This window comes from Bubalus bubalis, chromosome 11, assembly GCF_019923935.1.
Source record: "Bubalus bubalis isolate 160015118507 breed Murrah chromosome 11, NDDB_SH_1, whole genome shotgun sequence".
In the NCBI taxonomy this organism is placed as follows: domain Eukaryota; kingdom Metazoa; phylum Chordata; class Mammalia; order Artiodactyla; family Bovidae; genus Bubalus; species Bubalus bubalis.
Genome location: NC_059167.1, coordinates 99,267,692 through 99,286,131, shown reverse-complemented (window position 1 = coordinate 99,286,131; position 18,440 = coordinate 99,267,692). Strand labels below are relative to the sequence as shown.

Sequence of the window (18,440 nt, the reverse complement as noted above, 5' to 3'; positions counted from 1 at the left end):
GCAACCCACTCCAGTAATCTCGCCTGGGAAATCCCGTGGACATAGGAGCCTGGTAGACTCCAGTCCGTGGGGTCACAAAAGAGTCAGACACAACTTAGAGACCAAACTACAACAATGTTGAATTCAGAGTCATATTGTTTGTAGAAAGCTTTTTCAGTAAGAAGTACTGTTCTACTTTCAAAATTCACATTCTGCATCATGCTTATTGGGCTTCCCTGATGGCTCAGACAGTAAAGAATCTGCCCCAAAATGCAGGAGACCTGAGTCTGATCCCTGGGTTGGGAAGGTGACCTGGAAGAGAGCATGGTAACCCACTCCAGTGTTCTTGCCTGGAGAATCCCCAAAGACAGATGAGCCTGGCGGGCTGCAGTCCATGGGTCTCAAAGAGTCAGACACAACTGAGTGACTAAGCGCACACACACATCATGTTTATGCTTTAATTCTATTATCTCACTATTTCTTAAAAGTGAAGCTACTTTGCAATATTTCTTGTGACCAGAGTCTTTAATAGGTCTGAAAAAGACACTCAAGCAGGCTTGCTGACAAATCTGTTTTTATAGGCAAAATGTCACTAAGTACAAGAGCAAATGTTAAGATGGCATTAGAATCAAACATAAATTTCCAGTTTATGAGAGCCATTCCATTACTATACTCAATACAGTATCTGAAAATGATAGCCTTTTTGTGGTTCTCTCTGCATTATTTTATATAGTTATCAATGAATATCATTTGTCATAGTTACCAATGAATGGAATTGATTCCTTTCCATTTAGTTATTTATGGAATTTTTAAGTGGGCCCATTTATAATTTTTAATAAAGAAGGACCTAAAAGCCACACATAGTTACTAACATGACAGATTCAAAAGACAAATTCAAGGGTGCTCCTTATTGCTAGACAAAACTACAACCGTTCCCTGAAACACTCCTGATGGTCAACAGGAGTAATAATGGTCACAACATTTTGAAATCTTAATATGAACCTAAAGAAAAAGCAATATGAATGTTAAAAGATAGATTACTCTTGCAGGAAAAAATGTAACCTTCCAAGTCTTCCATTGTATATCTTAACAATTTCCATGAAAAGTTATCCCCCATGCACAAAGTTTGAGGAACAATTTTATACAGAAATCTTATCTCTGTGGGACTACATTCACCACACAAAATGCAGTGTTTGAAAGTAGAACACACAATTCATTCGGCACTAACATTCAGAGGACTGTCCTGTGTAGTTACAACCGTTTACATGACACACTGCAATTCAAAACTGGCCGGTGGCCCATGTAACCAGAATTTCTAAGAATTTCAAAAAGAAAGCATAATAGCGATAACTTATCAGTAGACTTATTGAGACAGGACCAGCTATTTAACAGATATCTAGCAAATCACCTTACAGAGACAGTCTGTTTACTGTGCTAAAGCTTTGGGAAATATATCACTATTACTGTACATTCAGGTCTGAACCAAGAGGAAATCTTGGCGTTTGGCCCTCTGGTTACTTACGTTTTGGAAAGAAACTTGAAAACAAGCAATTCTGAGAGCCCAGACATAATTTTTCAAGTCCCTAGATGTACCATGAAGGATAATTATACATATTAATGTCCACAGTGGGTGTTTCCAATCCTGTTAAGAATTCTCAATCAGATCCATAATAAGAACGCTATTATGCAGTTATATAATTTTCTCTCTTGCAGGTCTCTCAACAAGTGAACAGAAATTCGAGAGGATTTACTTTGTATAGCTTTTATATCATGCTTGGCTACATATCCTAGTGGGTCGAAATACAAATGCATGGAGCCCTTGCCCTGCTCCATTCACCCTGCCCCAGGTACCTGGTCTAAAGAAGGACCAGGCTGGTGAGAAAGGTTGGTGCCCTAAGCACATCCATCTCTGCTGCTACAGGGGCAGAGAGTACACATCCTGCTAAGCTGCACAGACTTAGTGACCTTTGTTTCTCCATGGGCATCCTGGAGGTATCACCCATAGTATATGGAGCAACAGTTTACCATAAATATCAGAATAAGAGTTAAGAAGCCCTTCTGCTTCTTAAAGCAGATTATGTTCCTTCCCCTTGAATTTTGGAAGACACTCATAAAAGCCCCTAAAGGAAGAAGCAAGAAGAAGAAAATAGAAAAAGACAGAAATATATTTATATATATAACTTATATACAAGTTGAAAAAGAAAGTAGTAAAAATCAAAGGAAATTTATAAGCAAAGTAGCCTGTTATATAATGCTCTATGTATCTTGTAGGATTGAACAAAGCAGATATTCAGTTAAAAGTCAATCAGCTATAAGAGGTTTTGTGGTTTATAAAGTATTGTTTCACTTAAAAATATATTTTACCTTAGTACCTATGACTTTAATATGTTGCTGATTCATCAGTAATTATAAAGTAATATGTCATGTCCTTTATACCTGTGAAGTGGGTTGGAGTCATCTGGAGACTATTACTGTTGGGTTGGCCAAAAAGTTCCTTTGGGTTTTTCCATAACATCTTACAGAAAAACCTGAACTAACTTTTTGGGCACCCCAATACCTTTAGTAGTATAAATTTCTTTGTTGTTGTTGTTGTTCAGCCACTGAGTTGTGCCTGACTCTTTGAAACCCCATGGACTGCAGCATGCCAGGCTTCCCTGTCCTTCACTGTCTCCGTCCACTGAGTCCATGATGCCATCCAACCATCTCATCCTCTGTCACCCCCTTCTCCTGCCATCAATCTTTCCTAGAATCAGGGTCTTTTCCAGTGAGTTTGCTCTTCATATCAGGTGGCCAAAGTATTGGAGCTTCAACATCAGTCCCTCCAATGAGTATTCAGGGTTGATTTCCTTTAGAATTGACTGGTTTGATCTCCTTGCTGTCCAAGCGACTCTCAAGAGTCTTCTACAACACCACAAGTTTGAAAGCATCAGTTGTTTGGCATTCAGCCTTCTTCATGGTCCAGCTCACACATCTGTACATGACTACTGGGAAAACCATAGCTTTGACCACACAGACCTTTGTCAGAAAAGTGATGTCTCTGATTTTTAATATGCTGTCTAGGTTTGTCATAGCTTTCCTTCCAAGGAGCAAGTGTTCTGTCAGAACTCTCAGCTATAACTCGTCCCTACTCCCCTCCAGTCATTCCTCTACCATCCCAAAAAACCTTTTAAAATACATTAAGGATGAGCATTGGATCATTTTTGAAAATTTTATGGACTTAACCAATTTGACATTTGCTCTTTGTAGATGAGGATCCAAACCAAAATCGGATGCTATGTTCTGTTCCAAACACTCCTATGTTCAACATGTTTTTTCTCAGTACTGCTTACCCAGTTTTCTCGCTGCCTCGCCAGTCTGTGTTCTAGGTTCTTATTCTGTGTCTTGAGCTGATAAAACCAGGAAGGGAGGATATATCAGATCCCTTACCAGTCTTCCAGGCAGTACAGCTGCTCAGAGAGCTGAGACCTCCAGTAAACAGCCCTTCTCCTTGCTAAGTGGGGAAGGGCCTGTCCCAACCCCAGGCAGTGCTGGTCAGTCACTTCCCTCTCCACTCTTTAAAAACAAGGTCCTCCTGCAAAGCTGAAGTCATCAAAACAGAAATATAGATCAATGGAACAGGATAGAAGGCCCAGAAATAAACCCACACCCCTCTGGTCAGTTAATCTATGACAAAGGAAGCAAGACTATACAATGGAGAAAAGACAGTCTCTTCAGTAAGTGGTGCCAGAAAACTGGACAGCTCCATGTGAAAGAATGAAATGATAATATTCTTTAACAAAATTTACAAACAGCTCACGTGTCTCTATATCAAAAACAAACAATCAAACCCAAAAAATGAGCAAAAGACCTAAATAGATATTTCTCCATGGAAGACATAGAGATGGCCAAGATATACATGAAAAGATGCTCGACATCACTAAGTATTAGAGAAATGCAAATCAAAACTACAATGAGGTATCATCTCACACCAGTCAGAATGGCCATCATCAAAGAGTCTCCAAACCATAAACACTAGAGAGAGTGTGCAGAAAAGGAAACCCTCCTACCCTGTTGATGGGAATGTAAATTGGTACAACCACTATGGACAGCAGTATGGAAGTTCCCTTCAAAACTAAAAACAGAGCTACATACGATCCAGCAATTCCACTCCTGGTTTTATATCCAGAGAAAACCATGATTCGAAAGGATACGTGCACCCAGCGTTCATTGTTTACAATAGCCAAGATGTGGAACCAACCTCAATGTGGTACATATATACAATGGGATATTCAGTTCAGTTCAGTCTCTCAGTCGTGTCTGACTCTTTGCGACCCCATGAACTGAAGCACTCCAGGCCTCCCTGTCCATCACCAACTCCTGAAGTTCATTCAAACTCACGTCCATTGAGTCGGTGATGCCATCCAGCCATCTCATCCTCTGCCGTCCCCTTCTCCTCCAGCCGCCAATCCCTCCCAGCGTCAGAGTTTTTCCAGTGAGTCAACTCTTCGCATGAGGTGGCCAAAGTACTGGAGTTTCAGCTTTAGCATCATTCCTTCCAAAGAACACCCGGGACTGATCTCCCTTAGAATGGACTGGTTGGATCTCCTTGCAGTCCAAGGGAGAGTCAAAGAGTCTTCTCCAACACCATAGTTTAAAAGCATCAATTCTTCGGTGCTCAGCTTTCTTCACAGTCCAACTCTCACATCCATACATGACCACTGGAAAAACCATAGCCTTGACTAGACGGACCTTTGTTGGCAAAGTAATGTCTCTGCTTTTGAATATGCTATCTAGGTTGGTCATAACTTTCCTTCCAAGGAGTAAGATTACTCAGCCATAAAAGGAATGAAATAATGCCATTTGAAGCACCATGGATGGACCTGGAGATTATCATACTAAGCGAAGTAAATCAGACAAATATCATATGATATTGCTTATATGCAGAATCTAAAAAAATGATACAAATGAACTTATTTACAAAACAGGAACACACAGAATGAACCTATGATCAGGGAGAAAGGGTGGATGAGGAGGGATAGACTGGGAATTTAGGATTGTCATGTACACATAGCTGTGTTTCAAATAAATAACCAACCAGGGCCTACTCTGTAGCACAGGAAATTCTGTTCAATATTCTGTAACAAAATAAATGGGAAAATAATTTGAAAAATAATGGATACTTGTATGGGTATAACGGAATCACTTTGCTGTACACCTGTAACTAACACACTATTGTTAATCAACTCTACTCCAAATAAAAATTAAACAAAAGCCGGGTCCTCCAACCTGAGCAACTTACACTATATTCAATTTCTTACCTTTACAAAGGATGTCAGTGTCAGATGGAAGAGCCTTCTGAACAGACTCCTACCTCTGTGAGGAAGAAAAATGTGTTTGCATAAGAGTGAAGATCCAAGCATTAACTGGAGCACGTTTTCACTTCACTGTGGGTGGTGGTGATGTCACTTAACATGCACTGCAGGTGTTCGGCATCCCATGTTTCAGTCATTTTTCTGTTGGTTGGAGAATGTTCCCTGTGCAGAGTCTAATGAATATCCAAAGGAAGTCTCAACTAGAAGCAGTCTTAAGATACCAGCCATTTTCTTAAAGTGGGTTCTAGCAATCCAGTTTCACTCAAAAAGAAAACATTTCAGCACTAAGAAAAAGGATTCACCATCAGCCACCAAGGCTGATGCTTTCTCTGCTAACATGCCTACTTGGGCCATAGTTTTGGTAAATTATCATACTCTCTCTTATTGTGATTCTAAGTGCTGTAAAGGACTGACAATAATTCTGTTTAACCTTCTCATGTTAGAGAAAACTCAAGTTCTACAAGGTTAGCTAACCTCCTTGACCTGACTTGGTTGGTCCAAAGTCAAGGACTTAAAATCTGTTTCTGAAGCCCAGTTCATTGTTCTGTCTTTCCCCACCACACTGCCTTTAAAAAAAAACAAAGCAACTTTTTATTTCCTATTGCGGTATAGCCAGTTAACAATGGTATGATAATTTCAGGTGGAAGGCAAAGGGATTCAACCATACATATACATTGTATTGTATCCCTATACATGTATCCATTCTCCCTCAAACTCCCCTCCAATTCAGGCTGTCACATGACACTGAGCAGAGTTCCCTGTGCTATAGAGTTGGCCCTTGTTGGTTATCCACTTTAAATATCTAGTGTGTACATGTCCATCCCAAGCTCCCTAACTATTAATTCCCCTAATCTTTTCCCCTGACAACCATAAGTGTGTTCTCTAAGTCTTTGAATCTGTTTTATAAATAAGTTCATTTGTATCATGTGTTTTTAGTTCACGTATAAGGGATGCCATACAATGCTTCTGCTTCTCTGTCTGATTTATTTCACTGTGAATGACAATCTCTAGGCCCACCCATGGTGCTGCAAATGATATTATTTCATCTTTAAAAAGTTGTCTTCCTCCACCCAGTCCCCCTTTAGCCTGCAGTTCTCCTTGTGAGACATCCTTTATCTACCATTCAAAAGAATTAAATGAATGGACCTCAGAATAAGTAGCTTATAACAAACACAATTGAAAGCTCCGGGTCATCAGTTCTTGTCTTATGAACAAGAAAGAGGACTTGTAGGGATTTTTAAAGACGAATCAAGAAAGCAAGTGATTGAGGTCTCACTAGCAAGTGTTCACACTTTCCATCAGCTGCAATAGGTTTGGCAGTGTCACTAACATCCTTTAGGTTTGTCCTGACCATGTGAAACACAGTGTATTTAAATTACCAACAAAATCTTGACAACAGAGACTCTCTGTCAGTTGATTAAAGTGTGCTAACAAGCATGCCATTTGCTGAGTCACGCTGGGAGGCTGGATGACTGGGTCTCCTTGTACATTCAGCAGTGGGAATATGCCCTTCCTGTAGAGCACAGCCAGAAATGCTGAACAAGCTGCAAAGGACAAGGTTAACCTTGGCCTTCTGGCATCTTGCCTTTCTCCAGGGAAATGAAGAACATGGAGAGAACAATTGCAGTACAAGGTGAAGAAAACAGTAGATTCTTCTTCTTTTTTTTTTTTTTTTCTCTAAGTGGTGAATGAAAGTTTCCTCAAGGAGGAAGTTAGCCTGTAAGTGTTCCCAGACAGATATAGGTACTTTTCAAAAGGCACAGGTTCAAGAAAACAATTTTGAGTTACTAAGCAGAGCTAGAGCTTACCATGATCATCAGGCTGAAGAGTAGACCCCCAACCAAGTTGCAAAGGATTCTGCTCTGAAACTTATCACCAGCTGTGTTTGTTTGTTTTCCTAACAGGTGAAAAATGCAGCTGCCAATGTACTCAGGGAAACATGGCTAATTTACAAAAATACAAAGCTAGTAAAAAAGATAGATCATGCAAAAGTCAGAAAACATCAACGGAAATTCTTGCAAGCTATTCATCAGTAAGTACCATTCTTCACTTTCATTCTGCATTGGTATCTCTGGTTTTTAATTCTTGCACCTACTTAATCTTCTTTCATGCGGGAGTGAAAAAGAGAACATTATCATGTTTGTTCCCAGAAGACATTTTTTGGCATTTTAATAATTCCATAAATTTTCTTAGAATTTCATTTGTCAGTTCATTTTATGATGAAAAATCATTTATTATTGGGAGAATAGCCACATAATATATTAATTAAAGTGTCTATTCAGTTTCTTTTTTTAAATAGAAGAAATAATTTCAGTTAAAATCTTATTTTTACGTTTATTTATTCATACAGTTTTCTCTAAGATGTTTAGTTTGTATCTAGTACAAAACCTTAAAAGAAATTTAACATTTTATGATCTACTTGGATTTTTTTAACATACTGCCATACATCTTTATATGAAGGTAGTACATGCAATTGATTTAATACTTGAATTTTTAAATTAGTTTTTAATCAGGATTTGGGGGATTTTCTATATGCTATGTGTTCATTATTGATTTTAGAGTTCCTATAGGCCTTATACTCTTCTGTCATTATTCGGACTTTATCCAAGCCACGGTTACTCAATTTGTCTAAGTCATTCATACCATTTTATTGTTATACCATCATAGGCTTTAAAGTACACATCTCTATCTAGTAAGTTTCCATGATAATTTGAAAGCACCAGGTCTTTCTCCCCCAGGCTGGCAGCATCGTTACCGTAAGTACATTATGTGGGTGTCAGCTGTGATGTCATGCAGCCTTGCTCTTAATGCCATTTCCATATGGAGAAGGGCAGATGCATCACATTGGTGGGTCAGAAAACTGGCTTTTCTCATGCAGCCTACCAGGGTAATCATGGAAAGGTAGGTAAATACTAGGTATCCAGATTAGAGAGTGAGATGTATTTTCTCAGAGCTAATTAGCACAGAGACAGGAAGTTCTGAGGTTGAAGTTTTCATTTTACTTATTTAGGTAATTCATACATATATTACACATACATTCTGTGGAAAATCACCAAGCATTCATCTCTACCTTTTCACCTGCCCATCCACTGCCCTTTTTAAGGAGGTAACACTGAAAATATGGAATGTGTCTATGTCTATAGACATACATGTATTTATACAGAAATTGCTCCCTTCCCTAATGAAAATAAAATCCAAGAACCCAAGCTCTAAAATAGGAGGTTCTGCACATGCGGCAGAGTAGCTGGTCTTCACTGCCGTCTTAGCAATCCACACGTGTCCTTTCCCTCACTGCCACCAGCACCAGAGTGACTTTCTGCTTCAGCTCTGTGACTTGACTGGACACACACAACTATGCATTTTCTGCATTACAAAGAAAAGAATGTTAAGGTAGTACTCTTTCCAAGTCTGGGGAAGAGGAAAAGTGAAAGAGGAACATTGTATGAGACCCAGCTCACAAGCGGGAACTTGCTTCCTCGAGTCATAGCTACCTTTAAAGCTAGGTACCACACCTGGACTGCTTACCTGCACATCTTGATTTCTTAAGGCTTAGACCTAAGACAGTGGGTCCCCTGAGCGATGCTAAGCTTTCACCTCCCCGTCAAGAGTCACCTGGTAAACTTTCCTGGTAGAGTGATCATTCCTACATGCCTCCCCAAACCATACAACACAGTAACCTCAGCGTTCGTACAAGAGGTACACATGGCATACTGCGGAGAGTTCTTTCTTTGTACTTGAATGTTTCGATACTAACCTATTTTGTTCGGATCTATTAAAAAGAAAACTCACCTTTGTGGTTGTGAGAAGTTGTAGTGTCCTGGGATGAAAGGCTGAGAGGTGACGTGGAACTGAGCCAGTGGGTCAGTCTCTGGGTTCAGCAATAACACGTCCCGTTTCCTCTGGGATTGTGTCAGTGCCCCTTCCTGCTAGTGTACCGTGTCTCCAGTGTATAATGAAATCTGACACTTGCCTTTGATGGCACTGATAAACTTTCATCAAACCGAAACAAATAAACGCTTTGACAATTTTCCTCATAATTCTGTAGCCATATATAAATGGTGGTTATTCATATATTTATAAAAGTTTGTCATAGACCTCTTAAGCTCAGAATACATTCACACTCAAAACGTTGGGGGACAACTTAGGGATATCCATTGTAAAATTTTTTTCAACTTTGCTGTAGGTTTGAAAATTCCTATAATAAAAAGGCAAAAAAATATTTGGGGAAACTAAGTGCAAAAGCTGTTCCTACGTGAGTGGTGTACGGCCACAGACGTACTGACCTGATGGGAAGGGTTTCATGGTGTAGATGTCATGTGTCTTTCAGCATGCTGCCTTTGGGCAGAGGAAGCCACACGTGATTCTTCTGCTTCTTTCAGACATTTCTCACTGTTTCTTCCGTAGCTGTGTGTACTTCTAAAGCAGATGAGCTTCAAGCAACTCAAAGATAAATTGTTTTGTAAATTAGTCTTGGGACTATGGGGTTTCCTTTGAGGTGGGAGGGTCCTTACAACTTTGCGAAAAGTAGACGGGCTGGGTGGGGCTAGACTATTCTAATTATGCATAATTACCTTTCATTTGAACTTGGTGAGTGAAGTCATAAAGGAAAGCACATAGGGCTCGATTCCTACGGGCATGGCCTTTATTGCCTTCACTGCCCAGCCTTGTCCATCAGCAGCAGGGGAAATCCGACCTTGCCAGTTGAGGAAAAATGTACCCATTCATTCACTGGAGCTCTCCTGGCCTCTGCTCTCCTCTGATTTGTCCTGAGAGCTTTGCAGTAGCTTTGTCCCCTCTATCAGCCTCCTCTGTCTCAGCTCTCCTTCTCTTTCCCAAGCCTCACGGCCTCTCTCCCGGATGCAGGACTTTCTAGTCTCCGATGGATGCCTAACTCTGCAGGCCTGTGTCCTCTTTTTAGGACCCTGTCTGTCTTTGGGGATCATCACTTAGTGCCATGAAGCATTCTGTTTCTGTAACTTTTACCACTTTCTCTGGTATCAACTTTACAGCTTCTCATTCTTACGTCTCAGCTAGAGACTCATCAATTAACATGCACTTGTCTCAAAGCCAAAAAGCCAATAATTTCTATAACAGAGAGAGTTAGATTACCCACCTTTCAGAAAACCAGGCTTCCCAATAGCCCCGACTTGGAAAAGATGTATCCCCTCCAAAAAAAGTGTAATCCTATTGTTTAGAGTAGTATCCATTTAACAATATCCTATTCACACTAGGCAAAAACATCTCCTATTTTACTTGAATGTCACGTTTCAAAGAGGCCAAGACAACTTGATCCAAGTTCTTCCTTCCGAACTCTAGTTCTGGAGGAAGCTATGTGCTTTCAGGTGGGGGAGTACAGTATCAGTGCAGAAGGGTGGTGACGTAATGGAATAGTGTTTCTCTCTGATCAATATGCCCAAATCCTGCAGAATCTTAACAGGACCTTCCAGCTAGCGAATCGAGCCCCCTGTGCACACTGAACACCACTCTGTGTTGTTTTGTTCCAGAATATTTTACAGTTTCTTTTCTTTTGTTTTGTCTTTTTATTTCAACAAAATGAAACATAGAGCGCGGAAGTAAGTTGTGTGAGCCGCTCCTTTCAGATTTGCAGAATTTCCTGCCGGCTGCATGCATCCAAGCGGACCCTCTATTGTGAATTTTAGTAGTCTGATTGCTGCTGTGGAAATGTGTTCCGAAATCATGATATTTTCCTGTGATAAGTGAAGTTCACAAGGAAGAAATCAACATATGTTTCTTATTCTTCTTTTGGGGTGGGGGGAGAAGTAAAATACACATCTGCATGTTACCTTTTATTCTGGCAGCTGCAGCTTACATAGGCTTTTTGTACCAATTCTACTTTTCAGGCAGTCTAAGCGGCAACACGGCAAGATGATTTAAGTTCAAGGCTACTCTACATCAGCTTTCCAGATTAGCAGAAAATAAAATGGGCAAAATTCTACTGTCAGAGGCACAATAGAGTTAGCCAAGAAAAGTGTGTTGTGTGGAAGGGGAAGCCAGGGGCCCAGCACTGGCCCTGCTAGCAGGCTTGCAGAGCTCAGAACTGTGCTGTCCTGACCCGATGCTGGAGACTTCCCATCTGGTGGTCCCAAACTTCGAGTCATTCATGTGCCAACTCTGCTATGACTTCCCTAAATTTGAAAAGAAAGCTTGATATAAATGCCTGTCATAAATGGATTTAAAAATATGTCACTCCCAGCAAGGAGAGAGAGGTAACGGTAAACTGGTTGACAACTAAGCCACTGGTATTGAACTCAAGCCACAAGCTGTTGCCTGCAGAGAGCTCTGAGATGAGATTCTGCGCCCTCTTTAAAAAAAAAAAAAAGGAGGGGGAAGAGCAGGTGTTAGGAGATAAAAACAGGATAGGACTAGCCCGGGAGATTTTTCTTATAATAATTCAAGAATTGGAAGAGAATTAAAGGGAATAACTCTCTCTCCATCTGGTTTAGTGTTCTTTAATGTCTTGCTTGAGTATCACTTAGTCATCTAGAACACCTCCATTGGTATAAATCCAGCTCTTCAGAAAGAAAATCCCAATCTAACACTCTTCTTTTCACACACAAAGAAACTGAATGTCAGGTTAGGGCCAAGGAACACAGGGTCTGTGTCTGACACTGATACATTTCTCTAGAATGACCCACACCTGTTTGAAGTGGTTTGCTTGTGTTTGGGTTTTTTTTTGGGTTTTTTTTTGTTTTGTTTTGTTTTTTACTCTTTTTAAAAGGCACACATCAAGAACTGCAACCCTTTTAAGTACTTAGAGAGAAACATTTCTCAACAACATATTAGATTTAAATATGTGTTTGTAGATTTCTTTTAGACTAAAACATATTCCATTACTATAATAGCATAAAAAGGAGCCAGTTAAATTAGTTCTAAGTCTTCTAATAAAGAAACACATAGTCACAATCACAAGATCTGACCGTAACCTATGTGAGATTGGTAAAGATCGTGTCGGAAGCAGGTGTCACTTAAAAGCTCACTGGCAGGAGGAGCTGTCTTTTCACTCTGGACAGATTTGGTGGCATATTGAAGATCCATATTTCAGAACAAAAATCACTGAGCATCGTGAACATGTGTTACAGAAATCTCCCTGGCAGTAAAATCTTGCCCTGTGAATTTTTGTATCCCTTCTAGCCAATTACCTTTCATTTAAATTGGGAAATAATCAAGAATACATGCTCCAGCATTAACACTATACTTTGTAAAATGACTTGTCACCAGAGTAATAAGGTTAGCATGGGTTTTCACAAAGTATCTCAGAGACCTGCTTCTCTTGGAGCATGGCTTTGAATTGTTGACTTAAAGAGCAATAGACTGCTTTTCTCTGGTTGGAAAATCTTAATTTCTTGCTAGGTAATGAGCACTGAATAAATATTTGTTGAAATATTACTGTCACTCAGTTACAGCATAGTAAGTATTCATTCAGAATTTAAAAAAAAAGGTTTTATGACTGTCAATCAGATATACTCAATGTTATTTAAAAGTTTCTAAAAGTAACTTTACAAGTAGAAGAGATACCATCTGTCAGACATTCGAATTGTCCTGTGACTTTTATCTACAATAAAAAAAAATGAAGGGAAATTCTCTCAAGGAAATGGTCTGGCTTCCCTTCAAATTCAGTGGCAGTGTAAAAGTCAAGTGAAATAAATACAATGAAGAATAAGAGAATTATGTATTTTGAGTTATCTTGCTGCTGGTTGAATAAAAGTTTTCTTGTTGCTAATGAGAATCTCACTTATCACTGTGTTTCATCAGGTTCAAATACCTAACCCAATCCATTTCAGACTAAACAGGGCTAACACCTGTATCTAGTCACGTAGACATAGGAAGGTGCTCATGTGCCAACTCTGATAAAATTCTGTTGCTTTGCATATTTCTTCCTATGTCTATTTGTCACGATACTGGGGCTTTAAGGAATGTTTTGGCTTTTCTCATATGGTCAAGTCCTTATGAGCCTTTCTCAATTCAACTTTGACTCCCTGGTAAATAGTTGTCCTAAGGACACCTTATCTGTTTCTCTCTGCCTTCCTTTTTGCGGTGTTGGGGAAGCATGCTTCTCATTGTACCAGATACATAACCAATTGGGACTTTATCCCCAAATAGTCAAGGCATTATCCATGCAGTTATTTGCTCTTGTCAATTTTGTGCATGCTCTTTGGAAGGCTTATGATAGTCACAGAAAAGAAAAAAAAAAAAAAACAACTTTCTGACTTCAGATTCTGTCTTTTAGATTGAGGAGTGTAAAAATGGAGCAGAGGAAGCTGAACGACCAGGCGAACACCTTGGTGGACCTGGCGAAGGTGAGCTTGGGGTCTCAGCCCCCATATTCACACCTGTTGGAGCTAACCCCTGCAGAGAAAACAGTACCACTTCAGGAGGCGGCCCCTCCAAAGACATTTAACCAATCAAACAGGCAGAACGTACCAACGTGACGGCCCGGCTTAGAAGAATCTTTCTAAGACTCTTGCTTAGTGTGCACTTTCCCTCTACACATGTTCAACCCCATTCTAAAAGCTTCGCTGCTTACAGGGATTTGAAGTTCAGTTAGAAATATAAATGAGCTATGAGACAATACCTTTGGGATGCTTATATGTAGCTTAGTCTCATCCCTATGAGAGCAGAGCCAGATCTTGGGTTTTACTATAAGGTTCAAGGCTAAATGGGCTTCCCTTCTGGCTCAGCTGGTAAAGAATCCTCCTGCAGTGTGGGAGACCTGGATTCAGTCCCTGGTTGGGACAATCCCCTGGAGAAGGGAAAGGCTGCCCACTCCAGTATTCTGGCCTGGAGAATTCCGTGGACTGTGTAGTTCATGGGGTTGCAAAGAGTCAGACATGACTGAGCAACTTTCACTTTCAAGGCTAAATAGAACTCATTAATAAATCTTTTTTTACCTATTTTAAACAACCGGCTTTCTGTCCTGTTCCATTGATCTATATGTCTTCCACTACTTTTTAAAAGTACATTAATAGTCCCCAATTCTTATATTACATTTAGATGTTTTATCTGGTTTAATTTGGTTATTCCTTTCAAGTGAACTGTACTTCAAAATATGAATATTTTTCAACAATGACGACATTCCTTTCAATGTTCTAAATTTTAAAGGAGGCATTAGAACAGCATTTATGCATGTGTTGAGCCTGTTAACATGAATGCTTTGAAAGAGGCAGTTCTCAGTCAAAACTGTGTTCTGCTCTTTGTTTGCTGGAACAACTATGTCCTTTACAAGGGCCCCATCATATTCTTCAAAAATTATACCTATTTGTCCTAGAGCCATTAATTAAATTCATTTTAGTGTATATCAGTTCAGTTCAGTTCAGTTCATTTGCTCAGTTGTGTCCGACTCTTTGCAACCCCATGAACCGCAGCACACCAGGCCTCCCTGTCCATTAGTAATACACACTGTATAAATATGTTGGAGTGGAATATTTGATATCTTACAAATAGAAGTGAAGTATTTAGTGACTTACTCCTAGGAGTAAGATTTACATCTATTCATGGCAAATAGATGGGGAAACAGTGTCAGACTTTATTTTGGGGGGCTCTAAAATCACTGCAGATGGTGACTGTAGCCATGAAATTAAAAGACGCTTATTCCTTGACAGGAAAGTTATGACCAACCTAGACAGCATATTAAAAAGCAGAGACATTACTTTGCCAACAAAGGTCCATCTAGTCAAGGCTATGGTTTTTCCAGTAGTCATGTATGGTTGTGAGAGTTGGACTATAAAGAAAGCTGAGTGCCAAAGAATTGATGCTTTTGAACTGTGGTGTTGGAGAAGACTCTTGAGAGTCCCTTGGACTGCAAGGAAATCCAACCAGTCCATCCTAAAGGAAATCAGTCCTGGGTGTTCACTGGAAGGACTGATGCTGAAGCTGAAACTCCATTACTTTGGCTACCTGATGCAAAGAACTGACTCATTTGAAAAGTCAAAAACTGACTCCTAGCATCTTTCCTGATGCTAGGAAAGATTGAAGGCAGGAGGAGAAGGGAATGACAGGATGAGATGGTTGGATGGCATCACTGACTCAGTGGGGTAAACTCCGGTAGTTGGTGATGGACAGGGAGGCCTAGCGTGCTGCGGTCCATGGAATCACAAAGAGTCGGACACGACTGAGTGGCTGAAATAAAGTGAACCCCTAGGAGATCATGTATCATTCATTTAAGCTGGGCAGCACATATATATGAGGCCTGAAGATGTGCTCAACTAATATTTACACCCGTGGTTCTCACTGGGACACGTTGTGAACAAAGAAGGAGCAGGTTCTTGTTATCACTCCTAGATCGAATGATAAAAGAAATTGGGTATTTTTATGAAAAAATAAAAGAGGTCACTTGAAAATAATATATATAATATATATCATTTCACTATAATATATACTATTATACATAATAAATGTACTCTTGAAGTAAAATTATATATCTGTGAGGCAAGATGCTGTGTCTTTCAGTTACTTCTTTAGTGCCATGCTTATTATTATTGTAGGACTGTCCATGACATTAAGAGTTTAGTATTTGCTGAATGAATAGTCTCACATAGTCTCAAGACTGTATAGTAAACATAGAATTAATGAACTGTCTTCCTGGCCAAACCCAGGAAGGTTTGCCTGTGTTCTGAACAGTAACTTCCTTATTCAGTAAGTTCATTTATCATCACTAAGGGGTTGTTAAACAGGATAAGAACACGTATTATAGAGGGAAATATGATAGGAGAGCAGGCTTAGCCATAAAGGTCTGAGGCTTGGGAAAGGCTGCAGTGGGCTAAGGTTAATGTCACCAGCCTTCCTTTCTTGATCACCCTCTTCCCTCTCTGATTCTGAGCTGGTCAGCACGGAAGTCCTCTTTCCCTGTCTCTTGTCTCCCTATATCCAGAACTATAACTGGGAGTCAGTTATGATTACCCTCTTATCAGGACAGCCAGTTGCAAAATTCGCTAGAACACTGAAAACATTTTCATATTTCAAACCACTTAGTTCTAATTAAGCCATAGCTAACAAGGTGGATTGGTAACTTTAGTATCTCCTCTAACATTTATTCTCTAGCTGCTGCTGCTGCTGCTAAGTCACTTCAGTCGTGTCTGACTCTGTGTGACCCCATAGATAGCAGCCCACCAGGCTCCCCCGGTCCCTGGGATTCTCCAGGCAAGAACACTGGAGTGGGTTGCCATTTCCTTCTCCAATGCATGAAAGTGAAAAGTGAAAGTCAAGTCACTCAGTCGTGTCCGACTCTTAGCTACCCCATGGACTGCAGCCTACCAGGCTCCTCCATCCATGGGATTTTCCAGGCAAGAGTACCGGAGTGGGGTGCCATTGCTAGTTATCTGTAAAAATTATATTTGACCCAAAGGAGAGCCTATAATTTGGAACATAAGGCAGCAAAAAGATATTTAGGCATTTTTAATTGCTTTAAGTTACTAAATTACTTGATCAAATCAGTTTGTCCTAAACTTCATTCATATTCCAGTCAAAATGTCTGCTATATCCCAATACCATCTGCAATATTATATGTTGTTCTTTAAAATCAGCTTGTTTTTAACAATCAGCCTTACCCTAATTAGTATTACATGGTACATAATGAATTTGACATGCTAACTTTTCTAACAACCCTTAAAATATATACATAAATATAAAATCAAAACATGTTTGTCTCTCCACACACCACTTAAAATCCTTGGACATAGCACCAGCAATACCTGCACACCATTTTCTGCAACTGGATCAAATTAATTCCTATGGTCTTACTTTTCTAAGCCCTGGCATTGAACAAACACACCAAATTTGTTTGGCCAGGTCACGTGTTCAGTTAGCTGATGCCCCTGTTGCACTGCAAGTTGCCAAAAGGCGACCAGCCCTCAAGCTCTGATAGCTGGCTAGTCTGCTTCCAGGGCAAGTGTAATTAAACCTTCATTCTTTGTCTCTCTGTTCTTCTCAATCCTGTTTTCTAGACCCAGAACATCATGTATGACATGATTTCTGACTTAAATGAAAGAAGTGAAGACTTTGAGAAGAGGATCGTTACCCTGGAAACGAAGTTAGAGACTTTGATTGGTAGCATCCATGCCCTGCCTGGGCTCATAAGCCAAACCATCAGGCAGCAGCAGAGAGACTTCCTCGAGGCTCAGATGGAGAACTACGACAAGCACGTCCCCTACGACGCTGAGCGGTCCCGGTCCTCGTCCAGGAGGCGGCGGTCCTCCTCTACAGCGCCACCAACTTCATCAGAGAGTAGCTAGAAGAGAATCAGTTAACCACAAAATAAGACTTTTTGCCATCATATGGTCAATATTTTAGCTTTTATTGTAAAGCCCCTATGGTTCTAATCAGCGTTATCCGGGTTCTGATGTCAGAATCCTGGGAACCTGAACACTAAGTTTTAGGCCAAAATGAGTGAAAACTCTTTTTTTTTTTTCTTTCAGATGCACAGGGAATGCACCTATTATTGCTATATAGATTGTTCCTCCTGTAATTTCACTAACTTTTTATTCATGCACTTCAAACAGACTTTACTACTACATTATATGATATATAATAAAAAAAAGTTAATTTCTGCACACATTTGGTCACTCGACATTTCTAAAGGCTTACTTTTCACATTATTTTCAAGGTAAAATGATTGATTATCATCTAACGCACTTTGATCATTTTTATTTCCGAAAGTTTGGCCAGGCAGAAGTCTTCCAATTACTCCATACCTCGTCACTAAGATTTTCTCTCATTATGAAATATTATAGTCAAAACTGTTTGACCCAGCCAGCTTACCATTCTTTGGGTTCACATGTCATTTCTATTTAATTTTGTTTCCAAGTTATGTGGAAAGTGAGACTGTTACATCAAAACCTATAATATGAACTAGGGACACCGATGCTTTCAAGAATTATTTTATTCCTAGTTTACCAGAAAATTTGCTTGAAGAAAGTATCAGAGTACACCACTGTCTATCAACTAATGATGCAGAATTTTAGATGTAAACTACTTATTTCATCTTTCCCCATGGATTTATTATGAGAGGCCCATGGTTCACTCTGTTTGCATTATATACATACATGTTCATATACATATGTGGTTGCATAGCTCCTAATAGCATAATCAACATAA

At 39.8% G+C, this 18,440-nt stretch overlaps 1 protein-coding gene across 3 annotated transcripts in view; it reads left to right on the top strand.

Moving 5' to 3' along the window:
- The window catches only part of KCNN2 (potassium calcium-activated channel subfamily N member 2), a 583,536-nt gene extending 565,640 nt beyond the window's left edge, over window positions 1-17,896 (top strand). For 2 of the 3 annotated variants that reach the window (XM_044925504.2, XM_044925505.2), the window contains 4 exons: window positions 7,235-7,362; window positions 10,895-10,903; window positions 13,579-13,648; window positions 17,291-17,896. In XM_044925504.2, coding sequence (XP_044781439.1) covers window positions 7,235-7,362; window positions 10,895-10,903; window positions 13,579-13,648; window positions 17,291-17,578 — 495 coding nt within the window. In that variant the 3' untranslated portion in view covers window positions 17,579-17,896. The remainder of the gene's footprint in view (window positions 1-7,234; window positions 7,363-10,894; window positions 10,904-13,578; window positions 13,649-17,290) is intronic. The other variant, XM_044925506.2, reaches the window with a different exon arrangement.
- The last annotated feature ends 544 nt before the right edge of the window (window positions 17,897-18,440 follow it).